General features: G+C 44.0%; 1 protein-coding gene across 1 annotated transcript in view; it reads right to left on the reverse strand.

Moving 5' to 3' along the window:
* MYO10 (myosin X) overlaps positions 1–27,593 on the reverse strand; it is a 256,624-nt gene that overhangs the window by 70,818 nt on the left and 158,213 nt on the right. Inside the window, exons 12-19 of the mRNA XM_055422243.2 lie at positions 26,420–26,566; positions 26,176–26,276; positions 25,998–26,064; positions 25,392–25,484; positions 24,905–24,973; positions 23,510–23,592; positions 20,570–20,678; positions 17,976–18,056 (exon numbers count right to left, since the gene is read on the reverse strand). Coding sequence (XP_055278218.2) covers positions 17,976–18,056; positions 20,570–20,678; positions 23,510–23,592; positions 24,905–24,973; positions 25,392–25,484; positions 25,998–26,064; positions 26,176–26,276; positions 26,420–26,566 — 750 coding nt within the window. The remainder of the gene's footprint in view (positions 1–17,975; positions 18,057–20,569; positions 20,679–23,509; positions 23,593–24,904; positions 24,974–25,391; positions 25,485–25,997; positions 26,065–26,175; positions 26,277–26,419; positions 26,567–27,593) is intronic.

Raw genomic sequence — 27,593 nt, forward strand, 5'->3', positions numbered from 1 at the left:
ATCCTTTCACAGTGGCTGAAACTAGGACAGCCATTCATCCGAGCAAGTGGACAGCACAGGGCAATTACGTAATCCTTCAGGGCACACTGATATTCAGGGTGCTCCACACCTCCCCCCAATTTAAAATTTTCTAGTACTACTTACGAGGAAAGAAAACAGTAATATACATTTCACTTAATGACTCAAAACCTGTGAAAAATGTGAAAGGATACTCTTTTCACCATAAATTCAACAGTTAAAACAAGGTTCAAAGTCATAACACATGTTATAATAAAAATTCAATTGTGGATGTTATTTTTTTTTCTTTTACCAAGGGCAATAGAAAAATAAGGATAAAGCCCCAAGAAATAATCAGCATTGATATCTTAACCCAGTGACTTTCAGCCAGGGGTAATTCTGCCCTCTGGGGGACACTTGGGGGAGAGTGGTTTGGCACTGGCATCTGTGGGTAGAAGGTAGGGCTGTTGTTACAAATCCTTATAAAATGCACTGGACAGCACCCCCACCCCACTGCCAGCAGAGAACTGGCTCAACAGTGCCAAGGTTGAGACACTCTGCCCCAAACCGATCAATTAAAAAATATTTAAATAAGGAGGTGGAAGGAAAAGGATGTGAAATTCAATTATGGACACCTTTCAAGTTTGAAGCACAACTCAGGGGAAAAAAAGTAGGTTACAAAGCTGGACTAGGAGGCCAAAGTTTAGAGGGGGGTTGGGGGCTGGAAAGACACAAGGGAAAGGTACTCACCTGGGCCGAGAGCAGGACAGGAGTGAGCGTTCCTATGGGAACAGCACAGGTGAGCAGGTGGGGGCAGGCCCTCGGCCAAGCCCACACCCAGGGAACCAGTTAAGAGCGGGAGGGGGAAGGGAGGGGGAGAGGTTTGGTCAGAGAGGTGCCAGGAAGGAGGGGGTGGCTGGTGATGCCACGGGGGTGGGAGGTAGGGATTAGGAGGGCAGGGAAAAACTGTACCTGCAAGCTTTCAGCAAGACAGAGGCAGAGGCAGCCTGGATGGCAGAACCTCGGAAACAAGAAAATGGGCATAGACTCTTTTCAGAAATGTTTCAGCAGTGAAAAGAAGGCCACTCAATTGAAGCTCCTATTCATTCCTATGTCCTCTTTCTTTTCCATAAATAAATACGTACATTTAAATACAGGAGGTGTATGTCTTCCCTGGTGGCTCAGATGGTAAAGAATCCACCTGCAATACAGGAGACCCGGATTTGATCCCTGGGTCGGGAAGATTCCCTAGAAAAGGGAATGCTATCCACTCCAGTTTTGTTCTCTGGGAATTCCCATGGACAGAGAAGCCTGGAGGGCTACAGTCCATAGGGTCACAAAGAATCGGACACGACTGAGCGACTAACACTTACTAGATGGGACCCCCAGGGTAAAGTGACAGGGAATTCATTCCCTGTGGATAAAACTCCAAGACGAGAATAGGCCAGTTAAGAGAGGTGGCTGGGTCCTGCCCAGATCACAAATTTCTCAATGTCGAAGTCAAGAGACCTCCCTGATCACACATGCGCAGAGAGGCTCCTTGGAGGTCAGAGGGGAGCGATGTTAAGCTACCCACAGGCCTTTCCAGTAGAATCCCTCTTGGCTAAACGATGCACGTTACACATGGGAGGATCCTGAGAGATATCAAACATGGGTTGTGAATCAGGCAAGTCAAAATGACTGGCCAGGGGAAACCTGGAAGAAATGCCCCAAGAGTGTGATTCAAACTGCCATGAGGGTGGCACTCAGTGACTCTCTCTCTGAGTCTGCCTGTGTGCCTATCCATATGTACTGTACTTTTTTCCTCTTAATAAATACTTCACTACTGTCCATCTTTGTGGGAATTCTTTTCTGCAAAGCCAAAAGGCCAGGGCCCTTGTCACTGACCACTGGTCTAGCGGGTAGGATATGGTGCTTTCCCTGCCACAACCTGACCTTAGTCTCTGGCTAGGAGCCCAAATCCCGCTCTGAGCCATTGCAGGCTGAGGCCACCTGAGATCAAAAGTGTTAGCCAGGAGACGGGCTCCAAGAAGGAACTCTTTAAGCCCAAGAGAGGAAAAATGATGGACTATGGTCTCAGGAGAAGCAAGAAAATGTTAAATCAAGACGACAGGTGAACCTGCTCTTCAGAAAGCCTGCAACAATTTAAACTTCCAGCGGCAGAGTACATGAATGCGAGTTTTCTCAGTCACAGTCACAGTCTCTGGGACATGTTACTGATAACAGAAAACCAAAAACTCATCCAGTCTTCACATTGGCAATGTTATCTCATGATTTTACGTTTTACTTCTCTGATGACACTACTGAGGTTATTTCCCATTTCGGGTTATTTCCCATTTGTATTATAACTTAGGCAAATTTCTTGCTCATGTGTTTTATTCATTTTTCTGCTAAAATATTATTTTCTTATTCATTGGTGATGGCTCTTTACATATTAAAGCTCTAAACCCATTATCATACTCTGCAAAAACTTTTCTGGCTGTTGGCCTCAATGAAAGGCATGCTGCCCATGTGTATACATCAACAGCATAACAATGTGCAGACTCTCATTTTATCAAATAAACTTCTGACAATTTACCTTAAGGAAACAGTCTTAAATGAACAGAAGTATTTACACACATGTGGATAATACACCAAGCAACATTGTTTACAACAAGAAATAAAGGAAATAATCCAACGATAGAAATTTGACTTAAAAGCACCACCACTGATAACTATATAGTCATGGGAAAAAAGCACAGGAATGTTTTAAGATACATTAATAAAAGAAGTAAGTTACTAAAAACAAAATTACCATATGATCTAGCAATTCCAATCCTGGATATATCCAGACCAAGTGAAGTCACTCAGTCATGTCCAACTCTTTTCGATCCCATGGACTAGCCTGCCAGGCTCCTCCATTCATGGGATTTTCCAGGCAAGAACACAGGAGTAGGTTGCAGTTTCCTTCTCCAGGGTATCTTCCCAACCCAGGGATTGAACCTGGGTCTCCCACACTGTGGGCAGATTCTTTACCATCTAAGCCACCATATCCAGACAAAACTATAATTCAAAACGATTTATGCACCCCCTATGTTCATAGCAGCACTGCTCACAATAGCCGAGACACAAACAACCTACATGTCAACAGGTGAACGGATAAAGAGGCGGCACATACAGACAGTGGAATACAACTCAGCCATACAAAAGGATGAAATGATGCCACCCGCAGCAACAGGGATGCAACCGGAGATTATCACACGGAAGTGAAGAGAAAGACAAATGCCATGTGACATCACTTACATGTGGAATCGAAAATACAACACCAACGAACCCATCTACACAACAGAAACAGACTCATGGACACAGAGAACAGACCCGTGTTTGCTGAGGGGGAGGGGGTTAAGGGAGGTAATGAGTGGGAGGCGGGGGAAGCAGATGTAAACTTTTACACATAAAATGGATAAACAACAAGATCCTACTGTATATGTATAGCACAGGGAACTATATTCAATATCCTGTGATAACAATAGAAAAGAATTTAAAAAAAAAGAATGTATATATGTAACAATCACTTTACTGTACAACAGAAATTAGCACAACACTGGGAATCAACTAAACTTCAATAAGAATCTATTGCTTTAAAAAATAGGTTGACCATGATCCTAGTTTAAAGAAAAAACTACGCATACAACAAAATGTAAGCAGGATTGTCTCTTGGAAGTAAAATTATAGGTAAATATAAAGAGATTTTTTTTGAATTCTGCATTGTTTCCAAATATCTTATAATCATTAAGTATGGCCTTTGTATTGTGGCTCAGACGGTAAAAGCATCCGTCTACAATGCGGGAGACCCGGGTTCGAGCCCTGGGTTGGGACGATCCCTTGGAGAAGGAAATGGCAATCCACTCCAGTACTATTGCCTGGAAAATCCCATGGAGAGAGGAGCCTGGTAGGCTACAGTCTATGGGGTCGCAAAGAGCCAGACACGACTGAGCGAATTTGTGAGCTGTGTGAGTTGTACTGGAGAGGGGTGGAAGAAAAACCTAGTGACTACTGTGATAATGTTTTTATTATAGTTACTCCTCATGGCAGTAGTATTTTTGAGTATCAGGGAAAGAACTGGCCTGAGGAAGGAAAACAGGAAACTCCCCAGGGTCAAAGGACATCACAGGGAAGTGCTGAGGAGAGAAGGTGGCAGACCGAGCTTTCTCCAAGGCTGTGAGAGAACCCAGGGACACTAGACTCTGAGCCTAGGCACCACAATGCAATCAGCCCCCAGTTCCCACCCTCTGGGCTCCAAAACCTGGACCCTTTGCTCTAAGGTCGCTGAGAAGAAACACAGCTTTTAGAATCCTTCATCCAGATGCTGAGTGAGCAGGGTGGGCTTTACAGAAAAATCACAAAAAGAAGTCACACATTAAGGAGGCTGCTTGTGAAACTGCTAATGCAGAGCCACTTAGGCTAGAAAACACAGACACACACACACAATCAGCCTGCCTGTAACTGACAGGTAGTCTGGGACTGGGATTGGCTCAAACATGGTGGCTCAGATGGTAAATACTCTCCTGCAATGCAGGATCCCTGGGTCGGGAAGATCCCCTGGAGAAGGAAATGGCAATCCACTCCAGTAATCTTGCCTGGAGAATTCCATGGACAGAGGAGTCTGGCAGGATACAGTCCATGGGGTTGCAAAGAGTCAGGCATGACCGAGCAACTATCACTCACTCTGGCTGGATGCTATTCAAGAAGTTCATCAAGATAACCAAAATAAAAATGCACCACTGGCGGGCTGCAAGGAAGTGGCATGGCTCTCTGGCATGGAGGGAACAGGAAAGACATGTACCCTGTTATGGCAGATGGCACCTTCCAGGTGGGAAGCAAGCAGGTGGGTTGGGCTGCCTTTACCAACATGCTCTTCACCATGCCATGGTACTGTTCACAGTGAAATATTATTTATCCAACAGGGAGAGTATTTTCTCACTGCAAACAACAATAAGATTCTGGAACTAGCGTTCCATATATTGAAGCACAGAAAGACAGGCGAGAAAACCCAGAAGTCCAACACAATGAAAGAGCCAGATATATATGGCACTTCATCCTTCCCTTATGGTTATCAATGTCATGTCTAATTAATTTCCCCTATGGTGGCTTAAATGGTAAAGAATCTGCCTGCAATGCGGGAGACCCAGGTTCAATCTCTGAGTCAGGAAGATATCCTGGAGAAGAGAATGGCAACCCACTCCAGTATTCATGCCTGGAAAACTCCGTGGACAGAAGAGACTCCCATGCCACAGTCCACAGGGGTCGCAGAAGTGGACACAACTTAGCGACGAACACACAAGATTGAAAAAACTCAGTTAAAAATAAAACATTCTAACATTCAGCTTTCACTTGACACTAGGAATTCATCTCTGTGAAGGCAGATTTGGCTAAGCGGCAGTCAGCCACATTATTATTCATTTCTTTTAAATGTAAGTCAATTTAATATGAAAGCCCACCTTCACTTTTAAAACACTTATTCTCTTAAAGGGCACTTTTAGCAACTGAATAGAAATCAGCTAAACACATTCAAGTGGCAGTAGCGGCAGAGATTAGCATTTCAGACGCTCTTTTATTATGTTCTTTAAATCTTTAGGGACTTATGCTCCGAGAAACAAGAGGATCTCAAGAAAATGGTTCTCACCGGGTTTCTCCAGGCAGATTGCGAAATATCAGCAAGTTCACACTTGCAAGAAACAAGCACAGGATGTTCAACAAATGACCATTCAGTTCCCGGAACTTCTCCCAGTTCCATCCTGTGTATCAACCAGTTTATAATCCAGCTTAGAAAGATGCCGATTCTAGTGCCCATTTCTTTAAAGGCTGTATAAAGCGCAGGGCAAGAAAAAGCCACGAACTACAGCACATCCTCTTCCAAAGGGAACTTCTTTGACATCACCAATTCAAACAAAAGAAACCCTCCCCTCACCATTTCCCAGAGCGACCTAATAAGACACATGACTTTTTTTTCCTATAAAAGATGAATTCCATAAACAAGATACATTGCATCATCAATGCCTTATCCACGTGGTTAAGTCTTTTGTTTTTACACAGCAACAGTAGTTCAGACTTGCATATACAATCAAAATCAGCACTTACCCATTTGTTTAGAAACTAAATACTTCTGCTGCTCAGGGAAGCCTGAGGAAAACAGCAAAAAACCTGTTTTTCTCAGGCTTGAAAAATTCCTTCATACAAAAATTGCAGTACTGCGATCATCGTGAAACTTTTAAACAGTGCAAACAAAGAGAAAAAACCCCTACCTTGGGTCTCTCTTGCCCCCTTCAGCTTTTGTCCACTGTAAACGGCTGCATCTTTAGCAGTCCGGACTGCAAGCATCTGAGCCCACAGACACAAAAACGGGCTTTCTTCAGCTCGCTGCTGTTCACAGTCTTTTATGTGGTGTCCTGGGCCCTGCTTGTTCAATTCCTGATTTTACTGAAAGAAGTCCAGCCTGGCGAGGCTGGGGTGGGAGAGCGACTGCCCAGGACACTTTCGACCGTACAAGCAAACGAATCACCTATGCGCCAACACGTGTGCGGAGACATTAGGAAGGTCCAAAAAGTCTGACTTTTCAAAGATGACCAATATTAAAAAGAAAAAAAAAGTCCCGGGACAAAACACCACAATTTAGTGGTGACCTTGGAAACTCCACCCTGAGAACAGCAGCCCTCCCTTGAGCCCCGCTTCATTTATGGCTATTTATCCTGGTCTTTGCATTTGGCTCCTGAATGGTTGCCATGACAACTCAGTAAACAGGATTCAAGTGACCACTGAGGGGTTTAGTGGGATTGTTTTGTTTAGGGAGAAGAATGGTAGCTTTAAGGCTTCCCCCACTAAAATCTCCTGAAAAGGTAGAGCTGTCTTTTCTTAGACTGTGGTTAGGTGATGTTCTCAAAAATCAGACATGCAGGCGATGAATGCTCCAGTTCCAGGAGAAGAGGCGACAGGAGTCGCAATCAGAAAGTCAGGAAGAGTTCTGCAAGGTTACTGCTTCCAATGGGGCTTTGTCCAGTATGGATGCAGAGAAAGCATCGTCTCAAAAGGCTGTAAGACCAAGTGAATGGAGGGCGGAGTCAGTCTGATCATCCAGACAGTTCTAAACAAGTCCTGGCTCCTGGGTTCTCCTTTGCTCTGTCTCCATTTTTTCATTTACTCTCTCTTCAGTAAAGCAGTGGCTCAGTGGTAAAGAACCCGCCCGCAATGCAGGAGACGCAGGTTCGATCCCTGGGTCAGGAAGATCCCCTGGAGGAGGAAATGGCAACCCACTCCAGTATTCTTGCCTGGAGAATCCCAAGGACAGAGGAGCCTGCGGGGCTACAGTCCATGGGGCAGCAAAAGAGTCGGATACAACTGAGTGACTCAACAACTATAACACAGTATCACTCAGACTGTGCGCCACAGAAACGTCACTCTCAATCTTCACCACTTGGCCAGGCAATCGAAACTATCCTATTCTTACAGAGTAGTACCTGAGAAAGTGCTCACCAGGTTGTAAACAGCTGATGAACGTTTAGTATTTTGACACATCACAATGGGACGCCTTTGTCAAAACTCTAAAAGAATCTACAACACAGTGAACTTTAAAGATAATCTTCGATTTCAATAATAATGGATCAATACTGGTTCACTAATGGTAACAAATGTACACTAACGAGAGAGATGCCTCACAGGGGAAATTGTGTGTGTGTTTGTGTGCTGGAGGGGAGTAACATGGGAACTCTCTGTACTCTATGCTCAGATTTTCTGTAAATTTTAAAATATTCTAAAAAATAAAGTTTATTCATTCTTTATTTTTAATTGGAGGATGTTGGTGCTCAGTCATGTCCAACTCTGTGACCCGAGAGTCCACAGGCTCCTCTGTCCATGGGATTCTCCAGGCCAAGAATACTGGAGTAGGTTGCCATTTGCTTCTCTAAGGGATTTTTCTGAGCCAGGGATCAAATCCAGGTCTCCTGCACTGCAGGCAGATTCTTTACTGTCTGAGCCACCAGGAAAGCCCCAAGTTTCAACTGGAGGATAACTGTCTTACAACACTGTGTTGGCTTCTGCCACATATCAGCATCAATCAACCAAGAGGTATACATATGTCCCCGCCTTCCTGGACCTCGCCCAACCCTCCCCATCCCACACCCCTAGGCTGTCACAGAGCACCCCATTGAGCTCCCTGTGTTAAAAAGCAATTTCCTATCAGCTGTCTATTTTACATAGGATAATGTATATGTATGCGTTTCAATGTTACTCTCTCAGCTCCTCCCACCCTCTCCTTCCCCAGCTGTGTCCAAAAACCTGTTCGGTGTCTCTATTCCTGCCCTGCAAATAAGTTCATCAGTACCATCTTCCTTGATTCCATATATTTAGGTTAATATATGATATTTGTTTTTCTCTTTCTGATGGACTTCACTCTGTATAACAGGCTCTAGGTTCATCCATCTCACTACAACTGACTCAAATGTGTTCCTTTAAAAAAAAAAAAAAGAAATTAAAATGTTCGTCCATAACCATGTCAAAGCCTAAAAGGAAATAAAGATTGAGAAGCTAGTTACAACAATCTTCCAAAAGTATGCTGCTGCTGCTGCTAAGTCGTTTCAGTCGTGTCCGACTCTGTGCGACCCCATAGACGGCAGCCAACCAGGCTCCACTGTCCCTGGGATTCTCCAGGCAAGAACCCTGGAGTGGGTTGCCATTTCCTTCTCCAAAAGTATGCTATTTAACACCAAACTCAGAAAGGAGGAGGTCTGGACATAGTCTGAGATTTTCCTTGATTCAGCTTAAACTGGGGGTTAAACTTGTGAGGATGAAGGCAGCAGCAACACAAATATGGACTGTTTCACAGTGAAGTATAGCTGTTTCATGTCCCTGTTACCTCATTTAATACCCACAGCTGCTCTCGTAACTTGCCTGGTGGCTCAGACAGTAAGAATCTTCCTGCAAAGTGGGAGACCCGGGTTCGATCCCTGAGTCAGGAAGATCCCCTGGAGAAGGGAATGGCAACCCACTCCAGTATTCTTGCCTGGAGGATCCCATGGACAGAGGAGCCTGGTGGGCTCAGCAGGCACCTCCACTACGCACACTTGGGAGAGTAGGCAACAACGCCAAGGCCACATGACTGCTTGGTGATAAGAGGCTGGACGGACATCTGGGCATGCACACCTTTAACTTATATCAATTTCACTTCAGTGCTTCAGGGGCCCTGCACCTGGGCGGCTGTGCAATCGCCTTCCCACACGGGTGGGGCCTCAGGGTTTCAGAACTTCTCAGACGCAGGACGCCTTGCACTCCATGTCTCAGCGGCAGTGGAGCAGAGCCACCTGTGCCCTTGGTGAGGCTCATGAATGAATGACCTAGTCACCCAGGTTCCATGGGTGACCCGGGAGCACGCAGAGGGTAGCTGGGGACGTATGGGGCAGTGTTAAGAGCAGCCGTGGGAAAACAGCTACACTGAAAAGAACAGGAAAAGCCAAGACGTGAAAGAGACAAGCAGAGTTAGGAATAAGGTGAAGCTCTATCAAACCCAGCTGTCCTCAAGAGCCTAGAGATACTGCAGTTTGATGTACGGACGTGCAACTGAAAATTCTAAGATAACATTTCTTGCAGGCGGCTGGTTACTAGACCAGGGAAAGTGTATACGTATTCAGTGCTTAAAATGTTTGACATACTCATACGAATAAATATTTGCCATTTTACTTTCATCTCAAGTGACTGGATAAAAAACAGCAAATGGAAGATAAAGAAGTGCAGATTTCATTCAGCAGGAATGAAGACCTTTCTCATAAATAGTAAGGGCATAAAAAGAAAGAAAAGACAACAGGGTCCCTTGAGGTGTAAACAAAGAGTAAATTATCCGTTCCTGAGGATTAGTTTAGGAAGAGGGAGGCGGATCCTTTGGTGTCTCATTTAAAGGGGACAAACATCATATTTCATCAATTCTTTATGCAAACATGTTCCCTTCTCAAATGCCTGAATGTGTCCACAGCTTGCTGACATCCGAACAGCCATCATGATGCAATTCCATACCCGCGTGTGCGTGGATGTCATCACAGCTTTTCACTGTCTTTGAAAATCACAGGCACTATTGGAACGACTTGCCCTGAGTCCAGCTGGCCTTTCGATGTAGCCTCAATATTGCTCTTTAGAGTCACCAAAGAAATGGAAAGTCATTTTACCTACAGAAAGGCCTGGAAACAGAGCGACAAGGGGGAACTCTTACCAGCAGAGCAAGGATCTGTGGTGGACGAACAACCCCATTTCATACTTCTTGCAAAGCAAAAAGCAAGTGCCTGGAGACAGGACAGCATGGTGCTCTGCTAAGTGGCTTAGGAACAGCTTCTGCTTTTAGAGTGATGTATAAAATAATGGTGCCTTTACAACCATGGAAAGCTTTGAGTCAATAAAATGCGGTAATAGATAATGTTTGAACTGGATGATGTGCAATTCTACAAAGTGAAAAGTGAGTCTTTCTGTCGTGCCTGACTCTTAACCCCATGGACTATAGAATCCATGGAATTTTCCAGGCCAGAATACTGGAGTGGGAAGCCTTTCCCTTCTCTAGGGGATCTTCCGAACCCAGGGATTCCACACTGCAAGTGGATTCTTTACCAGCTAAGCCACAAGGGAAGCCCAAATTCTAGAAAGTTCAATCAAAATGCTAAAATATAGCGTTTAACCTTTCAGATTCAACTCTTGTTATCCAGCAGGTTTGTACGCCAACCTCCTTGCCAAATCCTGGCAGAGAACACGTTCCCCAGGGGAATCCCACTTAGAGATTTGAGTGTCTGCTTATGAAGCATCAAGCCCAACTCTCCGTATTTGTGAATGAATTTCCTGCGCTGTGATTGGCTCTTTCCAAAGAGCTCCAGACCCTAGGGGTGGGGGACACTGCATCTGAGAAGGGGTCATTTGGGAGAGAGAAAGATAGCATATTAACACAGAAAGGCTGGATCACAGTAAGAACATCACCATCATACTGACTTACTGGTGTATCCCCAGGGTAACTCCGACTACAGAAATCAAAGATGATCCAGCAAAAAACTGACCAGAAACAACTAAACTAGAATGGAACCCACAGCAGTAAGGATTAAACATGGTGCATAAGTCTATCTCTGGCAAAGTCAAGTATTACACACCATGAGCATCATCATGGTGTCCTTTGATGAACAATTCAACATTTACTGAGCACACGAGGGCCTGGATGTGGACTGGGCTACATAGCAGAGCGCAAAGATGGAAGACACAGCCAGCAAAGCCGTACATGGTCAAGATCTTCTGTATTTATGGAATACCTTATTCATAAAATAAGCCATCCAGGGCTTCCCTGGTGGCTCAGATGGTAAAGAATCTGCCCGCAACGCAGGAGACTGGGGTTCGATCCCTGGGTCAGGAGGATTCCCTGGAGAAAGGAATGACTACCCACTCCAGTATCCTTGCCTGGAGAATTAATTCCATGGACGGAGGAACCTGGTGGGCTACAGTCCAGAGTCGGACATAACTGAGAAACTCACTCACTCACTCAGAAAACAGGACTGGAGTAGAGAAAAGAAAGTCTAAAAAGAAATGTAAAGGGTCACTGCAATAAACTCAGAAAGGCTCGTGGGAAACAAGAAAACTAAAATGAGAGGGGGAAAGATCTAGAAAGAATAAGACAGGATAAAAAACTCAAGGTAGGAAATGCACTATAATAGTACCAGAATTTTCTAATATGTGGACTCTGTTAAAACAAACAAAAAGCCTAAGGAAAAACTCAGCAGGCAGCACCCCTGGGGACCACACAAACACAAATCCCTAGGACTAAATGTGCCGGATTCATGAAGCCATTCATCAAATCACGAAGTCTCTGGAAACAAAAGGCCCCGGTTTCCGGAACGCCAACATGGCGCTCTCAGTTCGTGTGTGGTCCTGAGTGTTGTCTTAAAGAGGGACCTGGGCCGGTGTCAACGGCGGCTGCATGAAGAGAGGGACACAGGTCAGCAGGACTCACTTAAGGGAAGAAACTGGCCTCCCCTGAAGTCTCTCAAAGATGACTTCAGTGTGAGATGGTTCAGCCATCCTCATGTCTCGGAGCCTAGAGACGGTGCTTTAAGATAAAGCCATCACAGCTAGTGTGTCCAGCTTCACTGTCCTACTGGATGTTCCATTATCCAGCAAACATGGCTTTAGTCCAACTCACAGACCGCAAGGCTTCCCTCCTGGGATGCCTGGTCCAGGGGTCCCCTTGGCGTGCACACCCCTCTTCCCTTCGAAAAACCTGACTCCAAGCAGCCACCTCTGCTAGAAGCTTCCCCCCAGAGGCCCCCAGTGTCACGGTCATTCAGTTGACGCATATCCTGCCTTTTTAGAACAGACCTGATAGACTCTTTGAGGATACGGTTATACAGGGTTAAAACTTAAGGTGACCCTGCAGGAATCAAAGATGCTTCTGCCTAGAACCCAAGAGCTCCTCACATCAAAAGACAGAAGGAAGAGTAAGGAAAGCCAGCCAGATCCTTTACACTTCCTTTTAAGCTTTGGCTTCTCTATCCCAGTGCTATTTTCTGAATGAGTGAGTGATTTGCTCATGGCATCTGACCTTGCGACCGCATGGACTGTAGCCCACCAGCCTCTACCATCCTGTGAATTCTCCAGGCGAGAACACGCCCTGCCCCTCCTGTAGCAAGTGGGACTCGCACTCAGGGCTGGAAAGTGCAGAGAACCAGTTCTCACACCCGGGAAGGCTCTCCTGATATTTATCCGTTTGTTCCCTTCTTTAATTCTGAACTGAGGAATGTTAATAACGGACTTTTCTGACTAAAAATTATTTGCTGAAACAACAGGCAAGGAGAGAAGGCAGAGATCACAGGACACCCCGGGGGAGAAATTCTGAGGCAAAGCAGGTTTTCTCTGGTACCAATATCTCCTGGGGTTGGTCTAGAAACATCTGGCCAGAAACTACTACTGCCTAAGCAAATCACAAAGGTCCATATAGTCAAAGCCAAGGTTTTTCCAGTACTCAGGTATGGATGTGAGAGTTGGACTATAAAGAAAGCTGAGCACCAAAGAATTGATGATATTGAACTGTGGTGTTGGAGAAGACTCTTGAGAGTGCCTTCGACTGCAAGGAGATTCATCCAGTCCATCCTAAAGTGAATATTCCCTGGAAGGACTGATGTTGAAGCTGAAACTCCAATACTTTGGCTACCTGATGTGAAGAACTGACTCACTGGAAAAGACCCTGATGCTGGGAAAGATTGAGGGCAGGAGAAGGGGATGACAGAGGATGAGATGGTTGGATGGCATCACTGACTCGATGGACATGAGTTTGAGCAACCTCTGGGAGTTGGTGATGGACAGGGAGGCCTGGTGTGCTGCGGTCCAGGGGGTCGCAAAGAGTCAGACACAACTGAGCGACTGAACAACAAGCAAATCGCAATAGGAAAAAGCTACACGGTCACATCACCAACTGAAAACCGTCTGATGGAGAAGTCCGCCCTCCATAAACTGAAGATCCTAAGCTGACAGGAGGACTGCACTCCCCAGTGTCTTCTGAGGCAAAGAACTGGCTGCAGACCAGCCCCTACCAAGAGGTGTGCCTTTATTTTCTTCATAACTTAGTGCCAGGAGGACTTCCCAGTGACGCTAGTGAAGTGCCTTCTATACAATACCCAAGGTTAGCTCCAAATAGTTCACAAAAATGGCCCACTGTTATAGCTGAACCGACAGAACTGCTTCAGCAAGTCAGTTATATTCTCCCCGCTTACACCAGCTTTTCAAAGCAAAACACGTGGGCTTCCCAGGTGGCTCAGTGGTAAAGAAATCTGCTTGCAATGCAGGTGATGCAGGTTCGATCCCTGGATCGGGAAGATCCCCTGGAGGAGGAGATGGCAACCCACTCCAGCATTCTTGCCTGGGAAATCCCACGCAGAGAGAAGCCTGGCAGGCTACAGTCCATGGAGTTGTAAAGAGGCGGACACGACTGAGCACAGACACACAGGACTTTTTTTACACCAGTTTTTTCAAAGCAAAACATAAAAATCCCCAATAATGAAAACCCATAATATTCCCAAAAGAGGATTTCTAGATGCTTCAGGCCAAGTCTCCATCCTGAGTGTCACACTCTTGCCAGGGAGAGGACGCAGCCTGTAACACAGGCCTGGGGCGCACGAGCCATGTGTGCACGCTTGCCAGGCCACCACGGGAGCCTTGGATGTGTTGCACAGGTCCCTAAAAGCATCAGGCAGCTCCCCCACTTTTCCTGAGGCCACAGACTTTACGCCATGGTTCTCATCCCCTTCCGGGTCACAGAATTGCCAAAAGGAATCTCTAGAAGCTGCCCAAACCCATGATCTACGTTCCTGAATGATGTACAAAACATCTCCATATACATATATTTAAATACTGCCCAAGGACTTCTCTGGTGGTCCAGTGGTTACAACTCCATGCTTCTACTGCAGGGGCACAGGTGCCACCCCTGGTCAGGGAACGAAGATCCCTCATGCCATGTGATATGGCCAAAAAATAATACACCCTCTCAAGGCCCCCTGATGAATGTCTGACTTGGAAATACACACTCCCCAAGTCTGGGCAAAGACAAGCAAGATTTTCCCTGTGACATTTCTAGAAGCATTCATCTTTGGACAAAAATCATAAGAAACTACAAATGAGGGTTGTTTACATACATTTCCTATATCATCATCACCAGGAACACTCCAGTATTTCCAATGCAACCAAATGCTAAGTGAGTCGTAATTTACCTTTCCCATAGTCTAATCAGCCCCTGCACACTCGGTATCACACCTACAGCTCAGGCCTCAAACAAGTCAGTTCTCCTGTCTGACTTGCTGGGTGCCTTTAAAATGGTACCAAGATGTGTTTTCAGAGTCTTTGACAGTCCTGTCCATCTCCTGGTGGGTTATTAATTAGTGCCTGCCATAGGTCAGGAGGTGGGAAGGGCTATGAGCCAAGAGAAATAGAACTGGAAGCTGGATTGGCACTTTTTCTTTTTTTAATGCAAACACTAAAGCAATTAGACACAACCAAATCCCAGTAAGGAAAAATAAACATCAAAAAAAGGCAGTTTCTTCAACATTCTGAATGAAGTGCTTCCAAGCAGGCCTAATTTCAAAAGCGATTACAATTTAAAGAAAAAAAAAAAAAAAAAAAAAACTCCATGTTATCCAAGAAGGAAAACAAAAGCACGGAGGCCCAAGTTTTTAAAGTTAAAATTTCTATCCTTATAAATAAGACCTGGCAAGGCCGGCCCCCCTCATTTCATTGAATCTAAGATGCCAACGGCTGTAAAACTGCACAGTTACTACATCACTAGGAGAAAAAGTTCCCAATTAAAATATGGTTTGCCAAAAAAAGCTGCACATTGTATCTCAATACCCATGGCCTTAAATTTGGGACAAACATGCAGGTTCAAATCACGGTATTATTGGAACTTCCCTGGTGGTCCAGTGGGTAAGACTCTGTGCTCCCAGTGAAGGGGGCCTGGGTTCAGTCCCTGGTTAGGGAACTAGATCCCTGAACACTTGCCTCAACTGAGAGTCTGCATGCCTCAATGAGCTGCAACTAAGGCAAAGAATAGCCAAACAACTATTTTTTAAAAGATACCTAAAAAATCAAATTATGGCATTACTACTGTTATCCGTGTTGTAAAAAGAGGAAAGAAACACTGGCAGAGGTTAACAACTCCTGTCAGTGTAGACCCGAACACAAAGCTCCTCTATCCATCGTGTCAGTTCAGTTCAGTTCAGTTCAGTCGCTCAGTCGTGTCCGACTCTCCGCGACCCCATGAATCACAGCACGCCAGGCCTCCCTGTCCATCACCAACTCCCGGAGTACACTCAAACTCATGTCCACAGAGTCGGTGATGCCATCCAGCCATCTCATTCTCCGTCGTCCCCTTCTCCTCCCGCCCCCAACCTTTCCCAGCATCAGAGTCTTTTCCAGTGAGTCAACTCGTCGCATGAGGTGGCCAAAGTATTGCAGTTTCAGCTTTAGCATCAGTCCCTCCAATGAACATCCAGGATTGATCTCCTCTAGAATGGACTGGTTGGATCTCCTTGCAGTATAAGGGACTCTCAAGAGTCTTCTCCAGTAGCTACGGCCAATTAGGGTTTTAGAAACCGTGAAAGTTGCTCAGTCCTGTCCGACTTTTTGTAACCCCATGGGCTATACAGTCCATGGAATTCTCCAGGCCAGAATACTGGAGTGGATAGCCTTTCCCTTCTCCAGGGGAACTTCCCAACCCAGGGATCGAACCCAGGTCTCCCTCATTGCAGGCAGATTCTTTACCCGCTGAGCCACAAGGGAAGCTTTATAAAGTACAGCAAGGGGATATAAACCAGCTGACGTGGGACGTGGTTATGTTTAACTTTTATGTTGAGCATAGTTGATTAACAATGCTGTATTAGTTTCAGGAGTACAGCAAAGTGATTCAGTTAATTCACATACATATATCCACTCTTTTTCAAATTCTTTTCCCATTTAGGTTATTACAGAATATTGAGCAGACTTCCCTGGGCTATACAAAAGGTCCTTCATGGAACACAGCTATGTTTTAGCTATTAACTGTCAACATTCTGTCTAAAAAAACACCTATGTATTGTTAAGCTGCTGTTATTTTGTGATAACACAAAACATTAAAAATCTGAAAAACGAAAAGATGAGCTACTAATTCAACTGCCAGACCTGATGGACCATAAGTCATCACAGATCTACAGAACCACAATCTCAGTCACTTTAGGCCACACAAATGACAAATTCTCCCCATCACACCTCAGAGTAACAAACCAAACAGATTATCATCTCCCCTTGTTGACTTTTGGCTTCCTAGAAGACAGATCAGAATTGTGGTTCTTATAGAAAACACCTTAAATTATAAGGAAGAAATTACTGTAGTATTAGGCAGAGATAACTGGAAAACAAAAGATCCGCACCAGCAAAGTTATGGACACCAGCATTAGGGAGCAAAGGACATGTCTCGTGGGAAACAGTCGAGATCAGATTCCTCCTCTGAGTCCTTATGAGGATGGCATCTAGTCCTTCCCCATGAGGGGCCTTGACATTATTATTTTGTTGAGGGATTTCCTTTCTTCACAGGGCTAACTAAGAGCAGATGTTTGCCAAATCAAGATCATGTCAATTCTTAACAGCGCTTGAAGGCAAGTTACCCATTTACCCTTGGACAGAGCAGCTGTTTTCACCTAATACTAAATTTTCTTAATTGAAGACAAAAGGAGATGAAGGTGGCAGAGGATAAGATGGTTAGATAGTATCACCGACTCAATGGACATGAATTTGAGCAAATTCTGGAGACAATGAAGGACAGGGGAGCCTGGCTGCTGCAGTCCATGAGGTCATAAAGAGTTGAACACAACTTAGTGACCGAACAACAACAAATTTTCTTTTCTTTCTTCAGATAGATTCTCTGTATAAGACTCACACTGTTTCTGATTAGGGCATGGCATTAAAAAGCTAAAACCGAGAGCCAAGACACTAAAACTTTTGATGGCAGGAGTCCTCTAATTAGTCACAACTAACTAAAGTCTCTGAAATCCATTATTTACTACATAGAATACAGACTCTTTGTCATGTTTAACAATAAAGCAAAAGAAAAAAATTATGAAAAAGCAATCTATCAAAACAAAAAACACACCAATCATTTCTTCCAAAAGGTCCATATCACATTCTGGAGCTTGCCCAAGAATCTGAAAGCAATGCTAAAGGAAAAATGCGAAGGTTTCCCAATATTTCCTTTTAAACTAGGTTTCTCTATAAGTGTAATGGCATCATTCAAAAGCAAATAGGTCCAAAAGACAAAGGGATATTTTTCCTACTGAATGTTATAATAATGTCATATCCATTTCCAACCATCTATAATGAAAGAACTTTGGAGAAACCAAATCAGCAAGTAGCCATGCCAGAAAGCAGTGGCCTTAAGTAAGACAGTCTCAGGGGAGAACTGTCGTACATCTTACCTTCTGCATGTTTGGCTTGATACAGCGAACAAAGAAAGGATTAGAGGCGCTTAGCGTTGCCATTAAGGAATGCAGGGAGTCCTATGAGAAAGAAGAAGGTATATGCTGATTTGGTCTCTTTTCATGTCTTTAAACTTCTCAGCATCCTAGGCACTCATCAGAGACAAGAAAAAGGAAACAAACCTGAGGAATAATAGTGATTTTATTTTTAATCATGTCACTCTAATAAAAAGATTATAGTTGTCATAGAAACTATTTCACATATGCAAAACTCATTTTTTACTTCTTGGATATATACTGGAGTGGGTAGCCAGTCTCTTCTCCAGGAAATCTTGCTAACTGACCCAGGGATCAAACCTGGGTTTCCTGCATTGCAGGCAGGTTCTTTACCATCTGAGCCACCAGGGAAGCCCCTTTGATTTTTAATCATGTCATTCTAATAAAATAAACGTATTATAATTATCATAGAAATTATTCCACATATGCAAACATTTATTACTTCTTTGCTATAGTACCATTAAAAAAATACTATTCTGTTAACTAGCAAAAAAAAAAAAAAATACCCTGGGATATTTCAGTGTTTATACAGAAAATCTGAGAAGTATCAACTCTCCTTCAGAGTTGTTTCTCCTAATTAATTATTTCCATCGAAATGACAGCTTCCATAAGTATCTCACTGGTCTTTGAACCACAATCTTTCAATCACCAGACAGATCAATCTCCTGTAATACTGCTGTCTTTTCTTTAAAACAATTTTTTTTTTAATTGTGAAGAATTTTTAACATTTACCAAAGCAGACAGAGCATTTAAGGAGTACCCATCATCAGCTTCAACTCCTGGCTAATCTCATCTCGTCTGATCCCTGCTCTGCACACACCCACTTCGAGCAGAAAAGCAAACCCCAGACATTGTGCTGTTTCATCCTTTAATATTTCAGTATGTATCACCAAAGGCTAAATACTTTAAAATGTACAGAGGTAACCACAGTATCATTCCTGAAAAGAATTAACACATATTCCTCACTATCAAGATGAAAAGGTACAATGACCTCAAGATTCATTTTTAAATACTCAACTGTCTCAGATTTCATAAATTTTAAATGGTTTATTCTTTGAAGTCAGAATGCAAATAATCAGGTCCACGTACTGCAGTTGGTTGATATGTCTTTTCAGTCTATTTTAATCTGCTGGTTTTCCCTCCGTCTCTACTTGTCTGTTTCTTTCTTCTTATAATTTCACTGCTGAATAAACTGGGTTGTCCACTACATTGACTAGTTACTTCTGTGCTCAGAAAGCCTTAGGATTTCTCACAGATGACGGAATGTCCTGGAGTTCATGGCCCCTCATACCTTGGTACCCATTTATCATCATACAAGGAGTCCTGTCCTCTGGGAACAGGACTCATTCCTGACTTGGGACCCTGCCTCCTGCCTTTGTCTCTACCCAGTAGCTCTGCCCATTCTCTTCCGTTGCCTGATTCCTAGTTCAGTTTAAGTCACCAACATCCACAAAGTCTTCCAAGACAACTCAAGGCAACAGCGACTTGGAAAAAGACGACGTAACGACCCCACTAGATGAATAAGAGCCTAGGGTTTAGAGTCAGATAGACTCAAGTTCCATTCAAATCCTAGCTTCAGTCCTCAGAGGGACTGAGCAAGCCTCCATTTCTCTAAACCTCAGTCTCTTCATCTATAAAATGGGTACAATAATACATACTTCTAAGATGATGAGCCAAATGAACTGGATAGCGTATGTACAGGGATCAGCCCCGTGACTGCACCATAAGAATACATAATAAATGGCAGCTGTGATTACTAAGCTATCATTAAATCACATCCTATCAGGCTCACACCTGCCAGTACTCAGCAGTGTGACTGTGGGTCGAACTGATCCCCAAACACACTGAACAACAAAAATCACACAGCACCCCCCAACCCCACGGCATCCAACTGAGTAGCTACATGAAAGAGAGTCTCCCAGAGGGCAAATTTAATAAAGGTCTGATGACTGGCATGCCTCCATTCCCCCTCATGTGAGGATCTGGGGGTAAAACAGGACAATTAAATTAGAGAAATGGCCTACTTGTGCTCTGCCTCTAAACTCTCTAAAAGGCTTACATATTTATGATGCAAATAAGAACGTTCCTTATTTTCCCTGAATTCTGGACATCTGGACAAGGTGACTGACAATGATCTTATTTAACCATGTGGTTATTCTTCCTAGTTATGATACTGTAAATCTACTGAGGAAATTTTTTTTTAAATCCAGACACAGGAAGAAATATACTTTGCATCTGAGCCTTTAAATACCAATCAGAGCAATCCCAAATAACCAAATAGTCCTTAAGAAGAATGACTATTTCATAAACTTAGAATAAGTATTTATCTTTAGTAAGACAAAAAAACACTCCATTATTTTTTTCATCTGGCTCAGGGGAAAAAAAAAAAGGTATATTTTTCTTCCTACAGTCCTGTTTTAAAAGGATGATAGAAAACAAGTAAACCCTTTCACAGACCTCATAGATTCCCATTCTGATTTTCAGTTCCTAAAGTCACAATAAAGATGGCTCCATCCGGGCCAGCAGCATAAACTAACCTTGAACTGCGAGCTGACTGTGGGCCGCCGGTGTTTGCTTCCGCATTTCAAGGTATCCTGGTTATTGCGGCTGGAAACGTGTTCGAAGAGGTCGTAGATGAAGTCGAATCTGTGTGAGCAGAGAGCAGGAAGGCCATGAGGGGCACACACCCAATTATTAGGTGCTCGATCACTGTAATTATAATGCAGGTTCCCACTGAAAATAATACACCAAGGCCTGCAAGAGCTCAGACAGTGCTGCAAGATTTCACACCCACCACCGCGCCCAAGAGCCTTAGGACTGAAAGTAGACATGGCCGCTTTGGAGCGCTGGGATCTTGCCGGGGAGAAGAGCACGGGTGAAAATGACCCGGGTGACCAGCCACTCCGGAGCTGAGCTTTGCAGCCCAGGGAAGGGAAGCGTTCGTCTTGTGCAACTCCGTGTGGCGAAGATGCAGCCAGTTAACAGGTGGAAGGGCACTAGGCTGGAGTGAGACCGACTTGGGCTCCATCCTGCCGTCCCTGCTTCCTAGTTGTATGACTCGGACATGATGCTGGTCTCTCTCCATGCCTGTTTTTTCATTTGGAAATGGGAGTCATTTTAGGATGTATCCTAGGAAGCTGGGGTAAGGATGAAATGAGGAAGTGGAGGAAAAAGGCTGAGTGTGGCGCCTGGCTCATCCTAAGTGTTGATGATCACTGTTATTAAAAAGTTCTAGAAAATCTATTGCTGCTACTGACGAAGTAAAAGACTTCTCAGGAGTTTTTTTTTTTTTTTTAATTTATATTTTTGGCTGCACTAGGTCTTCTTCGCCATGAGGTCTTTTCTCCAGCTGCAGCCAGCAGGGGCTACTCTCCAGTTACTGTGTGTGGGCTTCTCTTTGTGGTGGCTTCTCTTGCAGACCACAGGTTCTGGGGCACATGGGCTTCAGTAGTTACAGTACTCGAGCTCAATTCAGTCGCTCAGTTGTGTCCGACTCTTTGCAACCCCATGAACTGCAGCACGCCAGGCCTCCCTGTCCATCACCAACTCCCGGAGTCCACCCAAACCCATGTCCATTGAGTCGGTGATGCCATCCAACCATCTCATCCTCTGTCGTCCCCTTCTCCTCCTGCCCTCAAGCTCAGCAGCTGCGGTTTGTTGGTTCTAGAGCATGCAAGCTTCAGTAGGTGTAGTGTGCTGGTCTAGCAGGTGTGGCTCGAGGGTTGCAGTGCAGGGCTCAACTGCTTCAAGGCAGATGGAATCTTTCCAGACCAGGGATTGAACCCGTGTCCCCAGCACCGGCAGGTGGATTCTTATCCACTGCACCACTAGGGAAATCCTCCGGACCTTTTTGATCTTCTTTGAATGGAAGATGTTCTGGGCTATAAAAGTCAGGGGTCTGGGGTGTAGGGGGTAATGGCTTTGCTAGAACCAGGAGAGACACAGTCTGGCTTTCGCACCCCATCAAGGGGGCAATGCCAGTGCTTCCCTCATCACTTCTTGTTCTGTTCAGCTGTCCCTCACTTTCGTCCTAGGGTGATCTTTCGTTCATTCTCGTTCTTCAAAGTTCTCTGTACTTTGAGCTCTTTGGAGAAAAGATTTGGGTGTCATTAAAATGTCCCACTGGACGAAGAAATAGCAACCCAGTCCAGAATTCTTGCCTGGGAAATCTCATGGACAGAGGAGCCTGGTGGGTTACAGTCCATGGGTTCACAAAGAGTTGGACATGACTGAAGAGACGGAGTTCAAAATGTCACAGATGCCAAAGGCAGAAGAGAACAGAGAGGCAAAGACACCAAGCCCCTCCATCTGCAGAGAGAAGCCTGGAATAAAACAACACTCTTGCCTCCAATTCCACTTAACGTTATGATAGCGGCAACCAGTGGAAGGCCATCTTGCTGGCCTCCAGGCCTCGGCCCTTCTCATAACCAAATGTTCCATTTAACCTCAAGACCCTGCTTTACTTAAATGCATCGATTTAAATCTGCTCTGAGAGAGGTATTCTGCTATGGTCAAAACATCGCCATTTTTACAGGTCTGAAAATGCATCTAAAAATAAAAATAGCCAACAAGGTTGTAATCAGGGAATCTTCACAGAGGAGGGTTAAGACAAATTGAAAACATCAACCACTTCCACCCTGGGCTTCTAAGCTGACACTTAAGATGGGTCTCTTCACCCCAGTTCATAGCTATTTAAGTGACAGGGTGGCCACCTGGGACTTTCATTTCTGAAACTATTACAGCTTTTTACTGATTGTGCTACTTTCCTTCCTCAGATATTGAAAATTTGTGTTAGAGATTCACACCGGAACTAAGACATGTTGATGACTTTAAGGGCTGTTTTCCCCTCTTTCTCTCTCACAAAGCCTCCTAAAAGCAGGAAGCCTCCTGGTTTAATATATACAAACAAATGAATTCATCATCAAAACTTTTCAGCATATTTTCCTTAACTACTGATTTAATGGTGTGAATTTACAATTCATAATGAATAAATGAATGTGTAATTTTAGCTGAATACTTGTTTATTTCCCTTGATAACCCTTTTAATAACTAGAGATATAAGGTCCTACAAGACCTGAGGCTGACATCAACTTAACACATAACTCTAAGCTTGCTATGAAGAAACTAGGTCATGCTGGTTAAAATCTTAGACTCTTGAACCAAGCAGAACAGATCAAATCTAGCTGAAGAATCCTGGGCAAGTCACTTAACCACACCACGCTTAATCCCCTCACCTGCATAACAGGATGAATAAAAGTATCTAATTTATGGGTTTGGTGTTCCAATGCCACCTCATTCAATGGTAGCCACTACCACTAGGGCCATTTACATATCTCTCAGGTCACTTTATTGATCAAATATTGCCCAGGGAAGAACACACTACATCAAGTGCCCCCATATTAATTTTTTCTGTGTTCATGAATTAAAAGCATCTGCACAGACATCACTCTGACATCTCAGAAAAGAGACCAACGCACCGGCTTTCTCTCAGAAGGTTGAGAAGATCGTCCCTGAAGGTATCCCTGTTCTTCTCCAAGATGCCCCGCACGTCATACTGAACCTGGATTGCAACAACAAACGAGAAAAGGAAGAACTGGTCAAAAGAATCATTTGAAGCCATAAGCATCCCCTTTAAAAGCTGGACCCATCGTTCAATATATTTGTGATCGGCTTCCGAAATTACTACTCTCATGTATGGATGTGAGAGTTGGACTGTGAAGAAAGCTGATCGCCAAAGAATTGATGCTTTTGAACTGTGGTGCTGGAGAAGACTCTTGAGAGTCCCTTGGACTGCAAGGAAATCCAACCAGTCCATTCTAAAGGAGATTAATCCTGGGTGTTCATTGGAAGGACTGATGCTAAAGCTGAAACTCCAATACTTTGGGCCACCTCATGCGACGAGTTGACTCACTGGAAAAGACTCTGATGCTAGGAAAGGTTGGGGGCAGAAGGAGAAGGGGACGACCGAGAATGAGATGGCTGGATGGCATCACCGACTCGACGGACATGAGTTTGAGTGAACTCCGGGAGTTGGTGATGGACAGGGAGGCCTGGCGTGCTGTGATTCATAGGGTCGCAGAGAGTCGGACACGACTGAGCGACTGAACTGAACTGAAATGCCAAATGGGCAAATATCAGCCGGAATCTTGATTAAGAAGTTACCTGTCTAAGGGTGTGGGGAAAAGGGAGCCCTCCTACACTGTTGGTAGGATTGGTTCAGCCACTATAGAAAACAGTATGGAGGTTCCTCAAAAAAATGAAAAACAGAGTTGCCATATGGCCAAGTAATCCCATTCCTAAGCATATATCTAGACAAAACTCAAATTCAAAAAGACACAGGCACCCCTATGTTTGTAGCAGCACTATTTACAATAGCCAAGACATGAGAACAACTTAAATGCCCAGCGACAGATGAACGGATGAAGATGTGTACATATATATACAGTGGTATGCTACTCAGCCACAAAAAGAACAAAATGCCATTTGCAGCAACATGGATGGACCCAGAGATCACCATACTAAGTAAATCAGAAAGACAAATATCACGACATCACTTACATGTGGAATCAAAACATGACACAAATGAACTTATCTAAGAAACAGAAACAGACTCACCGAGAACAGACCTGTGGTTGCAAAGGGGGAGAAGGGGTGGGGGAGTTTGGGATTGGCAGAGGGAAACTGTTACACATTGAATGGATGAACAGGGTCCTACTGTATAGGGTAGGAACTATATTCAATATCCTGGGATAAACCATAATGGGAAAGAACATATATGTGTGTGTGACTGCATCACTTGGCTGTACAGAGGAGATTAACACCACACTGTGAATCTATCACACTTCAGTCCCACAAATTCAAAAAGGAGTTACCTCTCCAGCATAATGTTTCACGCCAAAATTGTTGACTGCAACTCTGGGCTTCACGTAAAAGTGGTTATTCTAAAAAAAAAAAAAAAAAATGTAAATGCCTAATTTCACTTACTGATTTCCTGACAGTATAACTACAACTGCCAGGGAAAACAATTTCAAAATCCACGACATACAAGAGCTTTAGGACATATCATGTGACGCAATTCATCAAAATCATGCAACTCTGGTCTGTGTCATTACAGTAGGTTAAAAAGGTTAAATTTTATACTCAAAGTAAACGTGGGCATATTCTGACAAGTAGCCTCAAATCTATGCCTTAGGCTTATTTCTATTTAGTTCTGGCAGAACAAAGCTTCCGTTTGAGAAAAAAAAAAAATTCAATGTGAGAGGCACCGTGGAGCCAACAGCCCCGAAACCTGCCCTCCGTCATCTCAATCCACAGATGAGCCACCCAGACGCAGTGAGGAGCTGGCGGGTGTGGACGTACAGCATGTTGATTATGCAACTTCTCCAGTAAGGTGCTATCAGTGGCTTGAGGAAAATGGCTCTCTTCATTGATAAGGGCTAGGAGACCAAGTTTCTAGAAGAGGGGGAAAAAAAGGTTAAATACGAATTAAACATTGAATTTTTGCCTCTATGTATTTTTACAGCTCCTTTCCTCTCTACTCTCTATCAAGTGGTAAAAAGGGCATAGTTTCTCAGACTGAAAAATTCAGAATGACACACTGAATGCCAAACGCATCCCATACTGCGAACGCTGAACCCCCTGTAACCTGGTGACCAGGACGCTTACAACAGGCCAATCCAGTACTGGGATGGCAAAGTTTTTGATGCTGACTTAAAATCTCTGGGAAGCCAATCTGCTCACTGTTGATTCTTAAAATATCGACTTCAAAGAGACAATGGGCTTGAAGCAGCCAAGTCCTTAAATTCAACCTTGCACAGATACATGTATGCTTCCAAATGGCCCATTGTGTTCTAAACATTCACATCTTTCATGTGCGTGTTCGTACAAGCCCTTTTGTTCCCGTAAATATGAATCAGCTCAGCTGGACACCCTTGGGACTGTAACAATTCTTCAACAGTGTGTTACCTTCTCAATCAAGTCCAGGCATTCTCCATTGTCTATCCAGTCAATATCTTCCCACACTAAGCCTTCTCTGTACAAAAATTAAAAAGGTCCAGTTTGTAGTAAAATATCACTTCAAAACTATCCAACGTAGGGACTCATTTTCATAAACATTTTGAAATGCAATTCAATGAGTGCTTACCTACTATATTCCAGTTGTTCTAAAGAAAAGATATGCTTGTTGAAATATTCCTGAAGTTTCTCGTTTGCATAGTTTATATTGAACTGCTCAAAGTGATTCACCTAAGGGGGGAAACAATCCAGCAAGAGTCTTTAGTGCTCTCGCTCTTACACAAAGAAAGGGCCAACAGAAATCTGCACAGAAAACATAGCAATGTTTGTTTCACGAGATCTGCTTAGGAGGATCCCACTCATTGGAAGCACACCTCAAAGTTTTCAAATCCAAAGATGTCCAAGATGCCAATAGACTTGAAGTCATCTTTGCCTTTGATCCTGCTGTTGATCTTCTTGATCACCCACTCGAAGCAGCGTGCGTAAAGTGCCATGGCCAAGGAGTCCCTGCTGTCTGCCGCCTGAGGAGAGAGCAGACAGAGATGCGGTTTCCCTGATGACTGTGGGGAACCCAGATGGGCACAACCATCTGAGATGTACTTGGGAGCCACACTTACTCCACGTCTATGCAGCCCATGTCAAGTGAAGCAATACCATCCAGGAAAACACAGTTGTCTAAAGAAAGGGAAACCTGAAGCTTGCTTATTCGCAGCAAGATTCACCTTGAAGCATCAGGCTTTCAAATTCAGCTTTACATATAGAGTTAAAAGAAAGAATTGGAACCAATATATACAGCTCTAAATTTGATCAGGTTATGCCACTAAGTAGGCTTTCCAGGTGGCTCCGTGGTAAAGAATCTGCCTGCCAACGCAGGAGACTCGGGTTCGATCCCTGGGTCAGGAAGATCCCCTGGAGAAGGAAATGGCAACCCACTCTAGTATTCTTGCCTGGAGAATCCCATGAACAGAGGAGCCTGGTGGACTATAGTCCAGGGGGTTCCAAGAGAGTCGGAAATTAAACAACAACAACGACATGACACTAATTAAGACTTGACTTCACTCATTATCATCTTCTCATATTTTACTTTGTGTACATACAAGTTTTCTTCATGGCATGGCTAGCATTTTACTTCTCCAATCCAGAAACAGTTATTAGGTGGGCTAGTGCATGTAACTGGCTCAAGGCAGTTGCAGAGACAAAAATAAATCATACAACATACTGTTGCTTTGCTTTCATTAATAATAATCATCATTTATTAATTATAATAAAAACACCAATTAATAATAACAATTATTACAGCTGTTTATTTAACTCTTACTCTGCACCAGTCACTAAGTTTTCAGTTCAGTAGCTCAGTTCTGTCCAAATCTTTGTGACTCCATGGACTGCAACACGCCAGGTTTCCCTGTCCATCACCAACTTCCGGAGCTTGCTCAAACTCACATCCACTGAGTCGGTGATGCCACTAAGTTTTTAGCATTTATATATTTTTTACTATCATCCTTATACATGGCAACCCACCCCAGTATACCTGTCTGGAGAATTCCA

The sequence above is a fragment of the Moschus berezovskii genome, chromosome 18, assembly GCF_049115385.1.
Source record: "Moschus berezovskii isolate FMDL1 chromosome 18, NW_MosBer_1.0, whole genome shotgun sequence".
NCBI lineage: Eukaryota > Metazoa > Chordata > Mammalia > Artiodactyla > Moschidae > Moschus > Moschus berezovskii.